This window comes from Crocodylus porosus, unplaced genomic scaffold, assembly GCF_001723895.1.
Source record: "Crocodylus porosus isolate Cpor-Errol unplaced genomic scaffold, CroPor_comp1, whole genome shotgun sequence".
NCBI lineage: Eukaryota > Metazoa > Chordata > Crocodylia > Crocodylidae > Crocodylus > Crocodylus porosus.
Genome location: NW_017728931.1, coordinates 66154082 through 66173761, shown reverse-complemented (window position 1 = coordinate 66173761; position 19680 = coordinate 66154082). Strand labels below are relative to the sequence as shown.

At 36.9% G+C, this 19680-nt stretch overlaps 1 protein-coding gene across 7 annotated transcripts in view; it reads right to left on the bottom strand.

Moving 5' to 3' along the window:
* The window catches only part of CEP290 (centrosomal protein 290), a 100365-nt gene that overhangs the window by 78492 nt on the left and 2193 nt on the right, over positions 1 to 19680 (bottom strand). For 5 of the 7 annotated variants that reach the window (XM_019545272.1, XM_019545271.1, XM_019545273.1 and 2 more), the window contains exons 2-17: positions 18489 to 18619; positions 18268 to 18345; positions 17628 to 17697; positions 16738 to 16784; positions 15964 to 16107; positions 15171 to 15224; positions 9654 to 9806; positions 9167 to 9349; positions 8498 to 8587; positions 8283 to 8405; positions 7603 to 7726; positions 6012 to 6184; positions 4513 to 4675; positions 3387 to 3487; positions 3218 to 3305; positions 2556 to 2668 (exon numbers count right to left, since the gene is read on the bottom strand). In XM_019545272.1, coding sequence (XP_019400817.1) covers positions 2556 to 2668; positions 3218 to 3305; positions 3387 to 3487; positions 4513 to 4675; positions 6012 to 6184; positions 7603 to 7726; positions 8283 to 8405; positions 8498 to 8587; positions 9167 to 9349; positions 9654 to 9806; positions 15171 to 15224; positions 15964 to 16107; positions 16738 to 16784; positions 17628 to 17697; positions 18268 to 18345; positions 18489 to 18590 — 1806 coding nt within the window. In that variant the 5' untranslated portion in view covers positions 18591 to 18619. Of the gene's footprint in view, positions 1 to 1588; positions 2381 to 2555; positions 2669 to 3217; positions 3306 to 3386; positions 3488 to 4512; positions 4676 to 6011; positions 6185 to 7602; positions 7727 to 8282; positions 8406 to 8497; positions 8588 to 9166; positions 9350 to 9653; positions 9807 to 15170; positions 15225 to 15963; positions 16108 to 16737; positions 16785 to 17627; positions 17698 to 18267; positions 18346 to 18488; positions 18620 to 19680 lie in introns of those variants that run through there. The other 2 variants (XM_019545277.1, XM_019545278.1) reach the window with 2 other exon arrangements.

Sequence of the window (19680 nt, the reverse complement as noted above, 5' to 3'; positions counted from 1 at the left end):
TTATAATTTTTCATGTCTAGAATCTAGTTATTGCCAAGTCATCTCAAATGTGTACCCTACCACTGCCCTGGCAGGAAGACAGCAGCAGACGGGCAAGCAGGGAGCAGGCAATGAGGAAAGCAGAGGTGAGTGAGCATGTGAGGCAAAATGGATGGAGGGAAAAACAGGAGCAGGGGACAGGTGGAGGAAAAGCAGGGGTGGCCCGGCTCCCACCCCTTGCCTGCCCCCACCCCAGTGACCACCCCCAACCCACCACTTGTTCCCCACTTCTGTTGCTTTCCCCTCTGATCAAGGCACAGGGGAGCCCCAGAACTATTTCTGTCCCACACAGCAGGGCATAGCTGTACCAGGATCCTGGCTCAGCAGGAGCTGGTTCCTCCTTCCCTGGTACTCCCTCCTCCACCACCCCTTTTGGCTAGGAGCAGACTGAAAGGTACAATCTGCATACTGCAGAGCTGGGCACCCTGCACAATTGCTCCCTGCAGCACAGGGCAAGAAGGGCTCTGGAGCTCCGCTGTGCTCTCCAGTGCTGAAAGTCAACCTGCTCCAGTTGGGAGATCTGGGGAGCCACTGTGCAGGGAAGCCTGGCTGTCTGGACACTGCAATAGCAGTGTGCATATATCTCCTTTCCTGCTTGACTCCCTGCCAGCAAGGGAGACTATAGGAGGGGAGCCTGGCAAGGGCAGATGCTGGAGGCATGTATTTGCACACTGCTGATACTGTCCATGATCCAGCCAGGCTCACTGCACAGCTGGTCCTCACAGCTGAAGCATTCTGATCCTCGATTCTAAGATGAGCTTTTATTTTCCCCATGAAAATTTTCTGTAATATGGATAAAGATGAATAAAAGTAGTTGCAAGCCAGCTAAGGAACAATCTGCAAGCTGGAGGGTAGCCAAGGGAAAAAGGAGCCATTCACCAAATTTATGCACTGATCCTCTCCATTGACTAATGTCCTTGGTGACATGAGTCCCATGTGCTAAAGCTGTTGCATCCTCTAGCAGGGGGTACCATTCTCATCTTCTGGATCTCTTAGTAGAGAATAGGCTTCCCTGTCTTGCCTCATCCAGATAAATGGCTGTGAATCACCCAATTTTGTATAAAATTAAATCAACAAGGAATCCTTTCAGTGTTGTGGCTTGTTATTTAACTGGAATTAAAATTTAAGATTAGAGAGAACATTATAGGCATAACAGTGTCTAAAAGGTAAGACTGCAGGAATGTGGAGTAAGGAGGAGGGAAAGATGAGAGAGAAGATAAAAAAGAATTTTATCTGCTTTTGTAAAAGCTTGAGTAGGCCAAAGAAATAAAAATACTTTATAGATAAAAATGGAAAGAAGTATGAAGTGGGAGATGTTTACCGTCTACTTAACAGTACCAAATCAGCTGTACGGCCAGTGGCTTTATATTAAAAACCTCTCATTACTTATACTGCATACATACCAATTCAAGTGAAACTGCCCTATATTTATTTAAAGTAAATTGATGAAGTTCTAAGTATTAAAATGATATACTCAAAACAAATGACAAGATATATTCACCTAAAACTTACAAGAGATAAATTTACACATACTGTGGCAGTGTCTCACCTGTGATCTAAGAAAAACTAATTCTCTCCTCAATTGCCCTATGAGATTTTCGACTGGATCTATCTGACATGTGTATTCCAACTGTCCACTTTCAAGTGAAGTCCTCAAATTTTCTACCTGCAACAAATCTGGAGAGCACATCTGTTCGCTGCTGGCATCTTGAAAGGCAGAACACTTTATTTCAGGGTGGCCCTGCTCAACTTTCAATGTCCTTAATTGTGATTTACATGGGGTTGCTGACTTTCTAAGAACAGACTGACTGAAAATTGCAGACTTTTGGCTAGGAGACAGCCTTCCCTGGAAATCTTCAAGATATGTTTTGTCTGTGTGCTCTTGAAAAGATGCTTGGGTTCCAGAATTTTGGCTATAGCACCCTTCTGTCTCTTGACTTTTGAAAGCTTTTTGTGTAATTTGCGAAACAGGAGACAAATCTGTACAGTCTGATTTTAAGCTTTGTGATATCTGCTTATTGACTGTATAGTCTGGTGCTGTTCGTGTCCCTGTAGATTGCAGTTCTGTTGATTTGTAAAGTTCTTTTATAGAAAAAGCTTCAGAACTATACCAAACATTTCTAGAGTCTAATGGGACAAAATAAATATTTCTACTTTTTTCTGACAAATTTAAATTATGAAGTATTCCAGAAATTCTTTTTGAGAGGTTTCCCAAAGCCTTGGTAGTCTCACATCTGTCTCTGTCTGGTTTTAACCCGCTACGTGATGCTCTTCTAACTGAAAGCACCGTTTCTGTCTCCATATTATATGAACTGCTAACCTGCATTTATGAAAAAACAATGTTTGTTATAGTTTCACTAACACAAAAATTGTTTCATTTAGGGTCTTTTTTTACATCTTTACAATACTGGCAGATAATTAAAAACGTAACACCCAAATGTTCAGAAAGGAACTGTTTTTTACTTCAATTCATAATTATCTATAGAATACTCATTTATGCATAGACATGACCCTACCTTGGCTTTAAATTCATCAGCATCATCTGTGCTCATGAAATCTGATTTCCTTTTATTTGTCTTCATCTCCTCGGTAAAGCTATCAGTCAGCTGGATGTCACCTGCATCCAATCCTAATTACAAACAAATTTACAAATAAATGAAAATAAACGTATTTATCTACCACAAGAACACAGTGAAATGTTCCAAGCAGTAGATCAGATTTCTGGTCTCTCTTCTCTACTACAAAGCGATTGTAATACTGCTCTAAAAAGCAGCTCATAATTTTTTTTGGCGGGGACGGAGCAAGGAATTCCTTTGTTGGAACAGAATTGGCAGATTCTTATATGCAGCTCTTTCTAACACCCACATTATAAAGATGTACTGGACAGTGAGTATATGGCAGGAACACCCCCTATATTATCAGCTGATGGAACAATCTTCAGTGGAGTCATCACAAGTCAGAGCATGTAGCAGGCTGGAGAATTAACAGAAAGTATGCCATTCCATCTTTCAAAAACAAGTGAAAATCTAGGCCAAAATAGTGAGTCAGTTTCATAATTTTTAAATATATTTGCAAATATGAGCACACTGTCAAGTAATGCCCAGCAGGAACACACAAAATCACTTGGTTGCTGGTCTGAAAAGGCACAGTGCAAAAATCAATCAAAATACCATCCTACCTAATAATGCAGCTCTTTTTCCTTTCTCCTGAGCCAGTTTACGAATCTGTTTCTTCAGTGCAACTCTTTCTTCTTCTAGTGTTTCAATCTGCATATATTTAAACATTAATAAGCATGTCTCTCCAACTGCATTTTATAAAACCATATTTAAAAATACGCTTTTACTTGCCTCTTTCAAAAGAATCTGGTTTTCTGCTCTGTACTGCTGTTGTTTCAGTGCTTTGCTTTTTCTAAATTCATTTAAATTGATCATTGTCTTTGGATCAAGACCTGAAACACAATACAGACTGTTTTAACTTTAGCTACAGTTGGTTGATTAATGAGAACTAAAAACAGTACATTACTAACTCTACAGACAAAGCACACTTGGAGACTTAAACTTAGGCCACGTACAGGCACCATGTTTCTACAGGGAGAATCACTGTTCTCCCTGTAAAAAATATCAGTGTACAAGCATTTGCTCAGTTTCTCCTAGGGGAACCATGACCCTTGTGGGAGAAAGATCTTCCAGGTGTCAACTGCCTGGCACATCCCAGCTTAAAGGATGGACTGGGGGCTTTACCCCACTGCTCCATCTGCTCTGCTCTTGGAGAGAGAGGCTTGGGGAAAGTGCTGGGATTTGTTCTCCATCATTCCACTCCCCCAGGGACTAGGAAGAGTGGAGCAGTCACTGCTCCTACACCTTCCTCAGACTGGAATCACCCTGGTCTAGGGAAGGCATAGAGAGCAGAGAACAGCAGGCAGTTGTGGGCTAAACACCTGCATACGCCCCGTCCTAGAAAGATTTCTACCTATGGAAATTTCTGAGAACTATTTCAGAAAAAAATTTCCAACGAGTAGAAATTACCTTAATTCACATTATATTTATCTGTCTATATTTTTCAATGCAGTATTATGTATAAAATAAATACATATAGTTGCTTCATATTGTACCATTTGATTGCATTAGGCAGACTGTGCATCTTGGAATCAAGAAAAATTTATTCAGCTTATTTATTTCCTATGCAAAAAAACCAAAACAAACAAAAAAACCCAAAACATAGCACAGCAAAGAATAGTTTATTTCTGAAGGGTTTCCCTCTCCCCCACCACACTTTTATAGCTTATCGGTTGTTCTTAATAAATGAACTAAATATAATTACTTAAATTTTGACAGTATGGATAAAATTACTTCCATATAATTAAGGCCAAATAATAGCCTAACTCTGTGACACATATGGTAAAATTTAATGGACAAGACCCCGGGCTTTCTTAAGGATAGCAACAAATGTAACCAATGACAAAAAATTCAATACCTAGGCGTTCTCTGAGGTCTTCATTTTCATCAAGAAAATCATTAATTTTAAGTTCCAGTTTGTTCACTTCTTTGATTAAGGCTTCTATTTCATGATCTCTTATTTTAATCTGCTTTTTTAAATCTTTTATTTCAACCACAGCATCTTCCAAACCATATATTCCCTGTAACAGTTCCAAAGTGGATATATGTGGACATATTTCTTATATAAAAAGAAAACATAAGAAAATTATAATGTCCTATTTCATATTTTATCAGTATCCCTGAGCATTAAAAACTAAACAGTAATGTTCTAATATCAGAATAATATTTAACATTAGCTGAAACTAATTAATTTTTAGTAAGAAATGCTTACTGCCCAAAACAATTACCCTAGAGGTGGAAAACCAAAACAAAAAAAGAGAAGGAAAGGACTTAGGATAGATAAAAAGTAGATATGGAGCAGGGATTCTGGTTGTCTCTGATAAAAAAAAATCCTCAATTACTGGATTTAAAAATGTTACCCAAATCCACATTTTTTCATGATTAAAATGAAACATATGCATACACATATACACATACACATATATACACACACACATATATATTAATTAGTGGTGTTCCAAAAATTGGGGATTTTTTTCTTAATCAGAGAAAACCAGGATCCCTGATAATGAGTAAGCAAAAGATTTCAGTTTGGAGGCTATTGAGTTAGGATTATGGTGGAGTAGTTGATCCTGTTGCCAGGCTTGACCCGTAAATAAGTACATAATTCTTCTAAACAGTGAAAATAATACTTGTTATTTAAAATGGGAGTCTTTTACTTTAGAAACTATGTTTCCTTCATCTTTTAAGTGTTATTTAAAGTCACAAGCCAAAATGTGTCTGTAAGCAAAGAAACCCTTACAAAATTATTGATTCAGTTCAATTCCAGATTTTCGTGAACAGTTGTGATCTCTACACAGGTGGACTGCCTTCATAGTATTGAGGCTAGTTTGATATAGCGTTTGAAGAAAGTAAAAATGTAAAGCATAACTGTAATCAAGAAAAGGGAGTAAAAACACCATCTGCTTATTCATATGCTTACTTCCCTGTGATATCAGATATCCTTCTAGGTACAGTTGAAGCTTTTAAGAAGTCGTCCCCCCTTCCTCTCCCCAGACTGTAAAATGAGGTTCTCATCAGCTTACATGGTGACCCTGCAACAGATCCTCACCTTGACTTTCCAATTTCCATCATTTCTGAATGACAGTTTGGTCAAACACAAATTTAACAATTTGCCAAGGACAGCTAACTTAAGATTCAGCTGGTTTATCCACCATTTAAAGCAAAGGTAACAAGAGTATGAATAAGAAGAGACAGAATAAGCAGCTCTTCGTTAAAAGTCTGTTTTGCTTTGTTTTGTTTATAAACTGTGACACAATCGTTAGAATGTCATAAAATGATCTGTAAAGAATGATAAAAACTACCGATAATAATAAAAACTAATGATAAAATACAATCTTCTCAAATATTGTGTACCATTTCATAGTCTTTCATCCGTTTCAGAGCCTCAATAAGTTCTCTATCCTTCTCCATAGCATCTGCTTCTGCTAGTTCTGCTGATCGTTCAGCTTCTTTAGCTTTCTGTTCCAACAGCTGCAATTTTTCCTGTATTGCTGCAATGTGATTTTGCTGAACTAGAGAAGAGAAACCTGGGAAAAAGCAGTAATTTATTTTATATAAAAATATTTTATTTTAAAAAAGTGGTTCCTGATACAAGGTAAAAAATGCCTCAAATTATTTTGTATCTGTTTTGATTTCCACAAATTATTTATCCTCTTCTGATATAAATAATTACACAGACATTCAGATTAAGGCTTTATTTTTTTAATTCTTATTACTTTAACAAGCAAATTTAATAAGAAGATGGTATACATGATGGACTACTGTATTCAGCTTAAGTTCAATGGCACCAGTTATAAGTTTTTTTTCCTGGATAAGGATATTCTTTACTAAACATGTAATGCTACAAATACTTATATATTTGCTTCATTTTATGCACCGTGAATTCTCCTTTAAGGCCAACTGGAGTTTTCACAGCAAATAGAGTTATTCTACTTCTCACTTCCCCATGTAAAATAGATCATTTTGTTTCAGCTTAAAGAGCTCTGCAAGCTACAACCAGCAGGGCAGATTCAGCTCCCAAGCCATTTAATTCAGCCCATTAAGCTAGGACATTGGCAGCAATTCAGTGACATGGGAAGTAGCATCAGGAACACCAGCTAAGTTGCAAGCAGCAATTCCGATCACTCCAATAGAGTGCCTGCCCCTGGCTAAAACTAATACCAGTGACAAACTAAACTAGCAAGCAGCACTCATTAAAACAGCGACAAAACCAGAAAGGTTGACCTTCAATTCCATTCTTTATACTAGTATAACTTTCTAAGGTAGACACATCCTAAAAAGTATGTTTGGCCACATCCTTAACTGCTTTAAAAAAGGAAGGGGAGCTGCTGCTGCTCAGGAATGCACATCAGCTCTTACAATCCATTATACCTGCTTTGTCCTGCAACAGCACAGTTTAGCTAAAGCATACTAATTTTAACACTAAATGAAGCAGAAGTCAAGTTAGAGCAGTTTTACTATGCTTGTAATACTACAGAACCATGCAGATGTAATAACTATTCTAACAGCTTCTATCAGATACCAAAAGAATTGTTGCATCTTTCTGTGCCTTCAGTCTATGAAGAACCACAGTGTACATTTGTAAGTTACTGTTTTCAGAAGGAGTATCTAATAATTTTTATATTCTATTAATGTGGTTTCAAATCCAAATGTACTTACACTTTTTAAAATAAAATTTGGAAGATCTGCTTTTATAAGTGGTATATGTAGTATTTATGAATAATTATATACAACTCAAGTGACATAAAATAGTCTATAGAACTTAAATAAGCCAAATTCTGAACAGACATTTGACATGTTAATAGGTATTTTAAAAGTTGGCTACATTTGACAAATGGAAATAGGCAATCAGTAAGAAGAAAAATGGTTTTGAATACTTTAAAAGGACTTCTATGCATCTTTTCTATTATTTTAAGATGTATATTAAAAAAAAAAATGAAGTAACCTTTATCTTTTTGGAGTTCATTTTTCAGGTCTTCTATGATCAATGCATTTTTTTCCATGTCTTTTGTGTATTGTTCTACTTGCTCAGTAAGCAACCTGATATGACTGTCTCGTTCTTGTATACCCTTGAAAAAAGACAATTATTTGGGGGGGGGGGGTAGGAAATGGGCTTTATGGTTTAATGATGAACTACCAACATAAAAGAAATGACTGCTTCAAGCAGAAAGGCAAATGAAAGGATGAAAAACAGCTAGTATAAACATTGCATTAAAAAGTTAAAGAACTAGCACTTATAACAGAGAGTTCAGATATTATGTATAAATGAAAGGCAGCAAAAAATAGTATAAAATACAAACATTGGGTGTATATTTGATAATACAGATCTATGAAAAACCAATAAAATATTATTTTATAATTTAACTGCATTAACTTGTTCTGGTTACATGGCTAGATGACGAAATGGGCAAATAACTACAAGTCAGAACACCAATTACATAAAGTTCAGCTGCTGGACATGGAGAGAAGTACATTAGGCTAACCTGTCTCCCTGAGTAAGTCAGCTCGCTTCGGTCATCACGCGTGGACTTCCAGTGTTTGTAAAGTAGAGAATGCTGATTATATCAAACTAGTAGTGTGCTTAATGAATAATTCATACACAAGTACTTGTGCATAAAACAATACCTGCTGGAGCACCATAACATTGTTTTTGTCTACATCAAGCTGGGCCATTTTCATTTTCTCCCTCAGGTTTAACAACATTTGCTGATACTCGATGATCTCATCATCTTTTGATGCCAGGATTCTCTGCAAAGCACGTGAATAAAATAAGAGGCATCTCAAATAATTCCAAAAGATAACACACACAGCTACACAATCAGAAACATATGATAAAGTACCTTCCATTCTTCTACTTTTTCATTTACAGCTGCCATGAGTGGATCATCTTCTTCATTCTTTGCTTTCAGTTGGTCTGACAGCTCTTGCACCTGTATATATTAGCGTTTTGATTAGTACCACAAGAAGCATGCATCAATACTGTTTTTTTAAAACACATATTGACCCCAAATGCACCTACTATACCAAGCAGCAGTGTAAGAACATGGCCAGCTGCCTGGGGTGGCTGCTGCATTCAGTGGCAGTGGCAACTTCCAGCTGCCAGTGCCACTGCAATCAAAAATTACACAGCTGCAGCAAAAGTCAGTTTTTCCATCTTCCTCATCCCCATCAGCATTTGGGGCAGTTGCCCTACCCTAGTTACACCACTGTTATTAAGCTATAGTATGTAACAGAAGTTATGATTCAGTTAAAGGTACAGCATGCTAGTATTTTATTTGAAATTATTTCTGTGATTCATATTCAGATCCCTCTTAAAACATTGTGCTACACTGAAAGATAGTTCTCTATGTAAAAATAATTGTTTTCAACAGCATTCTACTATTTCAAACTGGATAAAATAAGGTGGACATTTTCTGCTAGAAATAAAGTTTACTTTTTGAATCCTAACAACATATTGTTTAAAGTTAAGAATGTCACTCTGAAGGACTTTCTGTCAACTGATTCCTCACCTGAAATTTATACTGTTCTTTTTCTTTTCTTAACTGATCCATCACAATATCAGATTGCTGCACAATAAGTTTCATTTTATTATATTCATCAGTCATCTTTTCCATTTCCTGCACCGATTCTTCCAAATTCTTCCTCATCTCTTGGTTTTGTGCTTCTAGTTTCTCGTTGGTTTCAGTTAAGTTCTGCAAAGATAAAGAAATGCTATTTAAAAAAATAAGTGCCTTTGTACTTGACATTGTTTATCAACAGTTCGGTTCAAAGGCGGCTATGGCTGAACCAGCATAATTAACTTCTCAGTTGTCATGAAAATTAAAGTCACGTTGACAGGGCCATGTAGAAAAATATACACTACTACTGGACACTAACTTATTTATTGGGGGGAAAAGTGCCATTCTAGAACCATTTAAGAACATTACATTACTTCATTTTTTCTAAAACACATATTCAATGGTTGCTATAAGTTTATCTGGAACTCAGAAACTTTACCTGAATTTCATCCAAATACTGGACAAGTTCATAGTTCTTTTTTGACAACTGAGATCGGTAATCAGAATCATCTCCTCGTCTCATCAGAAGCGTCTCTTTTTGTGAATCTATTTGTCTCTGATAATCAACTACATCCTGGCGAAGTTGTTCATTCTGCACATAAGGCAAGCCCAAAAGAGAGTAAGTAAAGGGAGAGATTGAAAAGATTCTGTTTTTCTAAAAAATATGACACAGCTATAATTGTAACAGTTCATTCAAATTCCTACAAGCTGGTTCTAAATACTTTGGTATCTCACCTTTTTTCTTATATGTTTTTTCTCCAAATTAAAAGGCAGAGAAAATAGTCAGAATAAAAGAGAAGAAAGCATCAGAAAATTAGAAAAAGTACATACACATATAAGATTCAAGCTGAAAATAGAAGAAAATAAAAATAAATGTATAGATTAAAATGTAAAAGTTAAGAAGAGCAATCAAACCCTGTACAAGAAAATAAGGATAGCAAAAACTTTGCTTCTAGACTTAAGCAGTAAAAATAGTTTTTGTCTATGGACATTACAGTTCTGAAAATGTAGATGTGGGAGCTAGGTGTTTATTTCTCTCTAGTTTTTCCCTCTCTTCTTCTTTCACCCTCTCTCCCACCCCCAAAAAATGAAATTTCTGCAGAAAATTGAAATATCTTCAGTAATAACTTACTTATTAAAACTAAATGTTACAGTAAGAGAAACATACTATGTATAACATGGCTTATATAGAGAAAGTACTACTGCATATATGCATATATGAAATGTAAGAAAACATTCTTTCAGAGGATATTATCATCATAGATAGTTTAAATGCAACTATATGCAAAACCAGGTATTTGGTAAACAAGTAATATAACTTAATTTACTTATTCCTACAATATTTGTATGAATAACAGTATAACTCAAGATTTATTCTCAACTCAAAATCTGTCTGACAATATCTACAAGATTCTAAACTATCAGCATGATCTCCATCTACTTCTTTAAATAGAAGATTTCCATAGATAGAAACAAGTAACTTTTTTTTAACCCAAGCCTGCTTCTTGATTTTATGAACATACGTCCAAATATTGACCAGTTTCTTTCACATGCTGCAGAAGCTGGATAAATCTGAAGCAGACAAGAACAAGAGAAGCCAGAGGTTCTGCTGTTTCCAGGCCTTGCCACAATGCTTTAGGAGCAACATACATTCCCAGATTAAACTTTTGGACCAAGTAATTGAAAAGGCTCCATATGCTGCACAATTTGAAAATACTTCCCAATGATGGGTTGTGGTTGGTTTGATAAAACTCACCAAACACTTCAATCACAGATGTCAAAAGTCACTTTGCATCCTGGACTAGATCTGAACTATGGAGTTTCTTGCAGGCTGAATCCAGCTTGGGGAATAAAGCAGCAGCAGCTTGGGCTCTGACCCTGGCACATGGCACGGTGGCAGTTCCAGCTCCATTGCAGCTCCCATTGCAGGTCCCATGCCAAAGCTACTGTTGCCACCATGTGTCCCATGCTGGAGCAGCAGCTCTACCTCCAGAATAAGGCATCAAGCACACAGTGGTGGTGGGGGTGGCCTCAGCATGGAACTGCAATAGGGTTGCAGCAGTGGCAACAGGCGAAAGAGCAGTGATCCTGAACCCAAGTCCTCAGCCAGCCTGGCAAAGCTGCTCATCCCAGTCTACCACCTCCCCAGCTGAACATCCAGGTAGGAACAGGTGATCAGAAACTTCCATCAGGGCCTAGTAAGGAGCCCACTCTGTGCCAGAGTGGCCAGCTAAGGTCAACTGTCCCTTTACCACCTCAAAAAGGGCCCCTGACCCAGAAGAGGAAGTGTCTGGGCAACAGGGATCAACCTTGTACTCATAGGCAACTGGTAGGGGGTGCACAGGTGTGCACATGCCCCCCCGATGGGCGACACTGATGCTGATGGCAGAGCTGGTACCCCCACCCTGAGAAGGCCGCTGTCGTTGGCGGCTTCTGCAGGTGCCCCTGACAGATGCAGGAGGCACCAGTCGTTCATGCTTGTACTCAAGCTACTTTGTCCTCAGCTTGAGCTTCTACCAGCTTTGACTGATTCTTTTGTTACCCAACCTGGCTCACCCATGGACCCTGAGTTTGGCTTGACCATTCAGCTCCCTAATCTGACTCCTGTTCTGATCTTTCAGATATCCAACCCAGCAGGTCTTCTGACCCCATGCTCTGCCCAACCCTCCAGGTGTCTGACTTGGCTCCTCAGACAGATCTCCTGGCTTTTGGCTTTTTGGCTCCCCTACACTCCGACTCTACATACATATGATCTCAGTTGCTTCTCCAGGCCCTGGGTGACTCCCTGACCTGGCTGCCCATGACCTGGCATAACACCCTTGCTGTAAACCATTTTACTATTGCTAGCATTACTGTCTTGGAACCTCTCATTTAAGAGAATTGTTCTCAATAATGGTCTGCTGTTCAAAATGCTACCAATCTGTAAATAAAATCCTTTATTTCCATTTTTTTCATGAATTGTGAATGCAGATACACTTATATTTTCAAAAGACTTGACATAAGTTTGGCCATAAATTTAGTAATGCTTGAAAAATGTTTCACCCAATTCAGATACAGTGGCTGCAGAAATTGGCTGTAGAATGATCAGAGAGTGCTATCAGTGAACCCAAAAGACATCATTATCAAGTACAGTATGTCATCACTTTTAGAGTCTTCAGTAGTCAACATTTCCTGAAGCAGTTTTATTTAACCTGCAAATACTATCACATTTACTGAATTTGTTAGAAAGTTTCAGGGTTACCATATCATTCTTACCATGCTTGCCCATCTGCCACTTAAAAATGCAGCTAGAATAAAAGTACTTTTCAGGTATTTTACTACTTATTTTGGTCTTTTCTAGATTGTTCACAGTGTGTCTAACCTCACAAAATCATTAAAAAGGGGTTTAGGTCATGAGAAATATCTTATTATAGTAATATGTGAACATTTGTCTATTACAATGGCCCACATGGTCACATTACTAACACTGTTAACTGGCAGAGAAGATACTCTCTTACTTCCAACTGTCACTAGCACCAAAAATTTTTACTATTAATACACTTCACAGAATATATGTTCTCTCCTATTTCAATATTCAGGTAAAAAGCTGGTTGAGGTATTACAATCAAAGTCTGGCATCATCTCCCAGGAGTTTTTCAATTTAATCTAACAATAGCCAAAATACTTTGTTTATGTTTTCTTCTAATAGTTTTCCACTGTAAAATACTTGCCCAAAGACTGTCCACTGAAAACTAGTATACTGCCCACCAAGAACTGTTTTCAATGACTAATATGGGATTATCAGAAGCATGTCACTCTTGTGTGAACTTGATCATTTTTTTCTCATTTCCAGATGTCATCTTGTTGTCATTAGGAGTCTTATTGATATAGCTGATTGATGTACCTGTTGTTTTCCTAATGACTGAAAAACTGAAGCTGAATGTGCATCACTTCTAGATGGTGGTGTTACAGGTGCAGGATGACTTCTGGATTAAAGATGTTTCTCACAAGGGTAACCATTGTCAGCATCATCCACATCATGCTCTTCTCCATGACCTTCATTTCCACTCATCAATTTTTTTTTCTCTGCAAGCTATTTCATGCATATGATGTATTTGGTGTTGGTCATCCTAATAGCATTTGAAATGCAGTATTCTGAAATTACTAAGTGACTCTCGATGTTAAAACAAAATATTTTCAAATATTAGAAGATAGTCACAATATTCTTGTTGGGTTTGGTTGGATCCTCCTATGGATCCCAAGGTCCAGACATGGAGGCCAAATCCAGTTTAGCTCCTCAGGATTCTCTGCCACAATCCATCACACACAGCCCTCGAGATATCTGCCCTAGTAACTATACATAAGCAGAGGCAGGCAGAAAATGTTATTCCTTTTCAGGACAGAGGGTATCAAATCTGTCTCCATAAAGAGATATTACCTTTAGGCTGCTCACAAAGGCCAAGACAGAGACATCAGCTTCATAGCAGTGACTGTTTCCCACTGCCTGCTTACACTCTTGTTGGACCAAACTGCTTTTCTGGACAGAAGTCACCAGAGGTAGGTGGACAGCAATCGCACACTGCACTCATTCCTTTTGTCTACTAATAAGAGTAGCACCCTCTACTGACTGGTGGCTGTAATCATATGTACAGCAGGCTACACATCAATACTTACCTGGCAGAGGAAACTTCATGTATCTGGGTCCATGAAGGTAGCCCTCCCTTCTTCTGGCATGGTTTAGTACCTGCCAAGGTGTTTGGGCTTAAAGCCTATTTTATGGAAATGGGACGCTCCTCCCTAGCTTGCTCTTGTGCCCACGTGGCTGAAGGCAGGCAAAACTTGGGGGTATCCAAATCCCAAACCGGGCTTTGGCCTGCATGTAGGATGCCTGCCAAAAGACTTTGGAAATATCTGAAGCCCCTCGTAGGAGTGGAGGATGTTTTCCGGTTTCAGGGCCACTTATGGTTCTGGACTGACTCATGGATTTGGACTTGATTTGGCTTGGAACACAAAAAATTTCTTTAAAAAAAACAAAACAAAAAAACCCCAGCAGGCTACACATAGATAGAGACTAGTACTGAAGGATACAGAATGTTCCTAGTAGTTTCCTAGTATTGTAAAGTTTGAATTAAGATTTGAAATACTTCATTTGAAATAGAGATTAGTTATTAGAAAATATTTTGGAGTAAATAAGTGACCTTGGAAAATTTTAATTCCACTTAAGGTCAATTATCTGGATATTTCTTAATAGGGACAAATCTAAGTTCTAAAATTTTCTAAGCATCTTTACAGAATACTTTAAAACTTACTATAGGTGGGAGTAAAGCACAATTTCACATACAGAATACTAAAATCATGATATTAAAAAGAGAAAAGGAAAGAATGGTGAACAAAATACCAGATAAGGAAGTAGTGTAACTTAATCGTGATGGTCTAAAAGAGGATCTAACCAAAGGACACACATTAGAAAGGGTGGAGGGGAGAAATTGCACAAGTTCCCAAGCACAGGAAAATAAATAAAGCAATAAAATAAGAAGCCACAAGGACATCTACAAGGGATCTACCCTGAGATATCAGTTTGGCTACAGTTGTACTTAATTCAGAATTTTCAAGTAATGACATTTACCCCCTAATAACATAAAATATTAATTTCAATTTTTTACAGCACTGGAGTTTGAAGGCCCAATCAAGACTGAGACTATACGTGTAACAGGCCATGCAAACACAGACACAGTTTCTGCCAGAGATTTAACATCCCGCATTTCAGAGAAATAAATCTCAGCTATCCAATTCTTTCTAAGCAGATTCTTTTTTAGAATTTAAAAATTCACATTCCCTTAGCATCAATACCCAAGCAATATACCAAAGAAAAATTAAACTATGATCATTCCAAAACTTACAGAACAAGATAAAACATATGAAATTGTATTAAATACATGAGCTGTTATAATCTAATTATATGAATAACTTTACTAACCTCCCTTCTTAATTTGCTGTTTTCATTGTCAGCATCTTCATTTCGAAGGGCAAGCTAAAATAAAAGGAATGGTTTCTCATTTATATAAATAATAAAACTTAGCCTCCATATTATTACAGAATCTCTGAGCCAAATATTACTTTAAGATAGATATACTGGGAAAGGCAATTAAACTACCTAAATGTATCTTTAGCTTAGAATTTCAATTCAATACTTAATAGAGTATTTAGTGCTTGTGTAAACTAATTCAACTCCTATTTACTTATGAGCTGAACTGCACCTAAAACTCCAGTATGATTTATAAAAAAATCAGCTTATTTAACAGTACTTACAAAATGTAGAAGCACTGTATAAAATCTTGATCATCACAGTACCTCAGGCAACATGGGCAACATTGCTGCCATTTTACAAACGGAGAGAGATAAGTAGATTAAATGACTTTCCAAAAAAAAAAAAAGCAAAACGCAAAGTGAATTTGTACTGAGATAGTATTGGAATTCAGGTAGTCTCAAATCACTCACCTATCCCCTCCATCAAGCTTCTTCTCCAAAAATTTAATTAATCATTTACATATTATTTTGATGCTCAGAAACACAAAACAATATGAAAATGGGACTTGCAATTGTATTGCAGTCCATTTGTTTTTTGTTTAAAAACCCACAGTTAATTTTTTATAGGCTGTGGTCCCATTTAATCAGTGCTTTTCATTCCAGTGACTACTTTCAGAACACTCTTCCAGACTAAGTTGCCCTAGAACTTTTATCAATTCTAGAACTAATTCAATTCTTATTACCTGTTCACTGACTTTCTTCTCTTTTTCTAGCTCTTTTTCCATATCTGCTAATTCTCTCTCTTTTTGTTCCAACTGTTTTTCCAACTGATGGATCTCATCACGCAAAAAACGAGTGTCACGACCACCAGTAGATCGCCGAGCTACCTTAAGGACAGAAACAAATATACATTTTTGCATTTTCAAAATAAAAAATTCAGGTCACCTATCAGGACTGATTTACTCACATGAAGGTAATAAGTGATTCTTGCAAGCCCAGTATCATATAATCAGTGATAATTCCTACCAATTTCTAGCAACAAAATGCTCAAGTGATGTTACAGATTCCTCTGATACCCTGCATGCATAAACACCTCTCTGAACATCTGTACTTGGTATATATTCAAAATCAGTTTTGAAATTAAATACTACACAGAGCAAATGCATCTTTTTCAAAAGCAGACATAGCAGATATAGTTTTGATTTGTAATCCTCCGCCACCCCACATTTTTCTGGAGACTACACGTTTGAACTAAAGCATAGATAACACAATACGTATGTAGGCTGATCTTAGCTGTCTTGTCATAAGTCCTTAAGTTGATGGCACTTTTTATATCTAAACATCTATCCAGTTTTGCCAAATGTTTATCTGTTTATAAATACTACCACCATTTCCTTTACAATTTAAAAACTGAACAATTTTTTAAACTTAGAAATTCAGTGTCAAGAACTTCACTAATTCAAGCTGAATAACCATTAAAGATTGAACAAAAATTAATTTACTATAAAAAAGCATACCTCCAGTTCATTTTCTAGTTTCATCACCCTTGCTTTCAATTGATTTTCTGTTGAAATAAAACAGCACATCATTACTCAGAGGCTTTAAATAAAGTAAAAAAACCTGATACCTCAGTTAACAGCGACAGTATTCAACCATGTGTATATAGGCAGTCCTCGACTTACAACGTTTTGAGTTGCAACATTTTGCACTTACAATGTTTATAAACTGACACCCTGTTTCAACTTTATGATGTCAGTTTCAACTTACAATGCTTGATCCAATACGATGCCATGCCAGGGAACAAGTTTGCTGTGTTGCTCATCTCCCTGGAGAGCATCTGTCTAAACTTGGTTGGACACTTTCTTTAAAAAAGCAGACAAGACTGCAGAAAAACTTGCAGCCAAGGCTCCTGAGAAAACTCCAGGCAAGAAACATTCAAAAAGTTCAACCAAGAGCCTATCAAGAAGTTCAACAAAGTCACCTCAAAGAAGTCCTTCCAAATCAATGATTGTTATTTACAATATAAATACATTAAAGTAGCTATGTTACTCTTCTGTAACTGACGAGTACAAAATTCTGAGGTATTTTTGGTGAAAATGGGGTATCAGACCTTGGCTCAGGAACCAATCCCCCATTTATAACATTGTTTCTTATGAGAAAATTGGTTCTGAGTTACAACGTTTCAACTTAAGACGTGGTTTTCAAGAACCAGTTGCGTCATAAGTGGGATGACTGCCTGTAAACATTTAGGGCAAAATCCTGACCTTACTGAAGTCAATGGCAGCTTTGCATTTCAGCTCAACAGTTTCAACATTTCACTTACAGATACTTCAGTACAATACTTCAGGAGTTACAGAATCCACATAACAAAACATTTGTGCACCTTATTCAGAAAACATATATTTACCAACTTTGGCTTGCTCCTCTCCAGCTTTTTCAACTTCTTCTACAGCCAGCTCCGCTTCCTGAACTTTCATCTAGAAAAAAAAATACACAGAAACATTTTACAAGGATTAGCTTTAGCTAACTTCTGAGATGTTTCTACAAGCTTATGAGAAAGCACCACAGACTCATTTAAGTATGAAAGGAAACGTGTACCCTTTTTTATTGAATAAAAGCCCCCAAATGTTTATTAGACCCACATTGGTATGAGTGTTGAGACTCTGGAATATCAACTTTAGACACATGTCCATAGGAGTTATACTAACTACAAAGAATTCTATGGTACTTTATCCAAAGAATTATACAACACATTTTGGAACAATTCTATGGCACATTCTATGGAAACCCCAGAAAATGAAAAATTTAGAAGCATGGTTTTAGGATGTCTGCATTTCCAATAATTCATTTTAAACCTCATAAATTTAAAATTATTCTAATCTAGGTCCAAATTATTGTTGCACATATGTATTCTTGGAGTCACACGTGTATGACATGAAAAAAGTAATTAAAATGCATTTACTCTTAGTTTCATGTAGCAGCTCAGCTCAAGCTTAAAAAGTACAACACACTTAAAAAAAAAAAAAAAAAAAAGAACTGATACAAACCTTCATAAGTGACTGAGTAATTTTAAAAAGATGTATTACTTGTTCAGGATTTTCACTTTTTAAGTCATTTCCTTCAACCTAAATAGACAATAGAATGATTTCCATAAATAACACAGAATTAAACACAATTTATACTAATGCTAAATCTTTATGGAACCAAAATTGGTTCACTAAACATGCATAACAAAAACATTTACATTTCTTGTACTTCATATACGTACTTTGGACACAGTCTCCAACAATCTATCTGCCAGTTCTTCTTGACGTGGAAGAGCATCTGGGTCAACTCTCATAAGCATCTTCCAATCTAAGTTGGGGGCCATCTTGAGTTTAAAATAGCTTTGTTTCTTCCCTGAAACAACAACAAAAATAAGAATGATCATTACATTAAAGCTGAAACAATCGCCAAAGGCAAGAAAGTGAATCACAGGAAACAATATTAAGACTTTACGTCGTCCAAAGGTGAACATTTTCATTGGTTTACACTCTTCCCACATCTACATTACTTTTGCAAGCATGAGGGATAGAAATGTTATTTTCCTTTTAAATAAAATCTTGGATACTGCACAATATGAATGCATCACTGGGAGATGTATATACTCGAACCAGATCGAGCACTATATTGACACCTGTCTTATCATCTGCTTCTCACAACCTGTTGACCAAAATCTATCATGAGGGTGTTATTAAGGATTAGAAGCCATAAATCCACCCAGGTGTAAGTTTCTTTCTACTGCCTATAACCAGCCAGTCTACAACTAGGTACTGCAGAGTTTTAATGTATTGGACATTATGTGAGGACCTGGAAAAGATTTTACAGAGGACAGAGATTAATTGTTGCTACTGCCCATTGGCTGCTCCTACCCAGGCTGACAAAGTCCAAATAATGCAATTAGATCCTACTAAACGTAAATAATTTTAGATCCTACTAAACATAATTGTCCTTATGAAAATGGCTCACAGTTGGGGAAAAAAAAACAAGCAAATCAGCTGTTGCTAGCTGACACAGAAAATTAGGACAGATATTTTGTGCAAATTCTCAAATAGGACCTCTGTACAGTGCTGCAAGACCTTTGAGATCTTTTTCACCATTCATTTTACTGAAGTCGTGGGAAATTTCTGCACTATTAGAAACCGATTACGTTCCTCTGCATTAACTGAACCATGGGTAGAGATTTGCCAACTTAAAACTTCCTGCCATTACCATCCTTCAAAAACTTTCCTATAATTGTCTGAAGAGTCTGCCAAAAAAACTTCTCCAGCTATATAATTCAGCTGGGATACAAATCACTCATTTTCATTGCCCCCTCTCTGTTTACCAGAAGTTTTTAAAAATATGCTATGGTATATATATATATATATAGAGAGAGAGAGAGAGAGAGAGAGAGAGAGAGAGAGAGAGAGAGAGAGAAA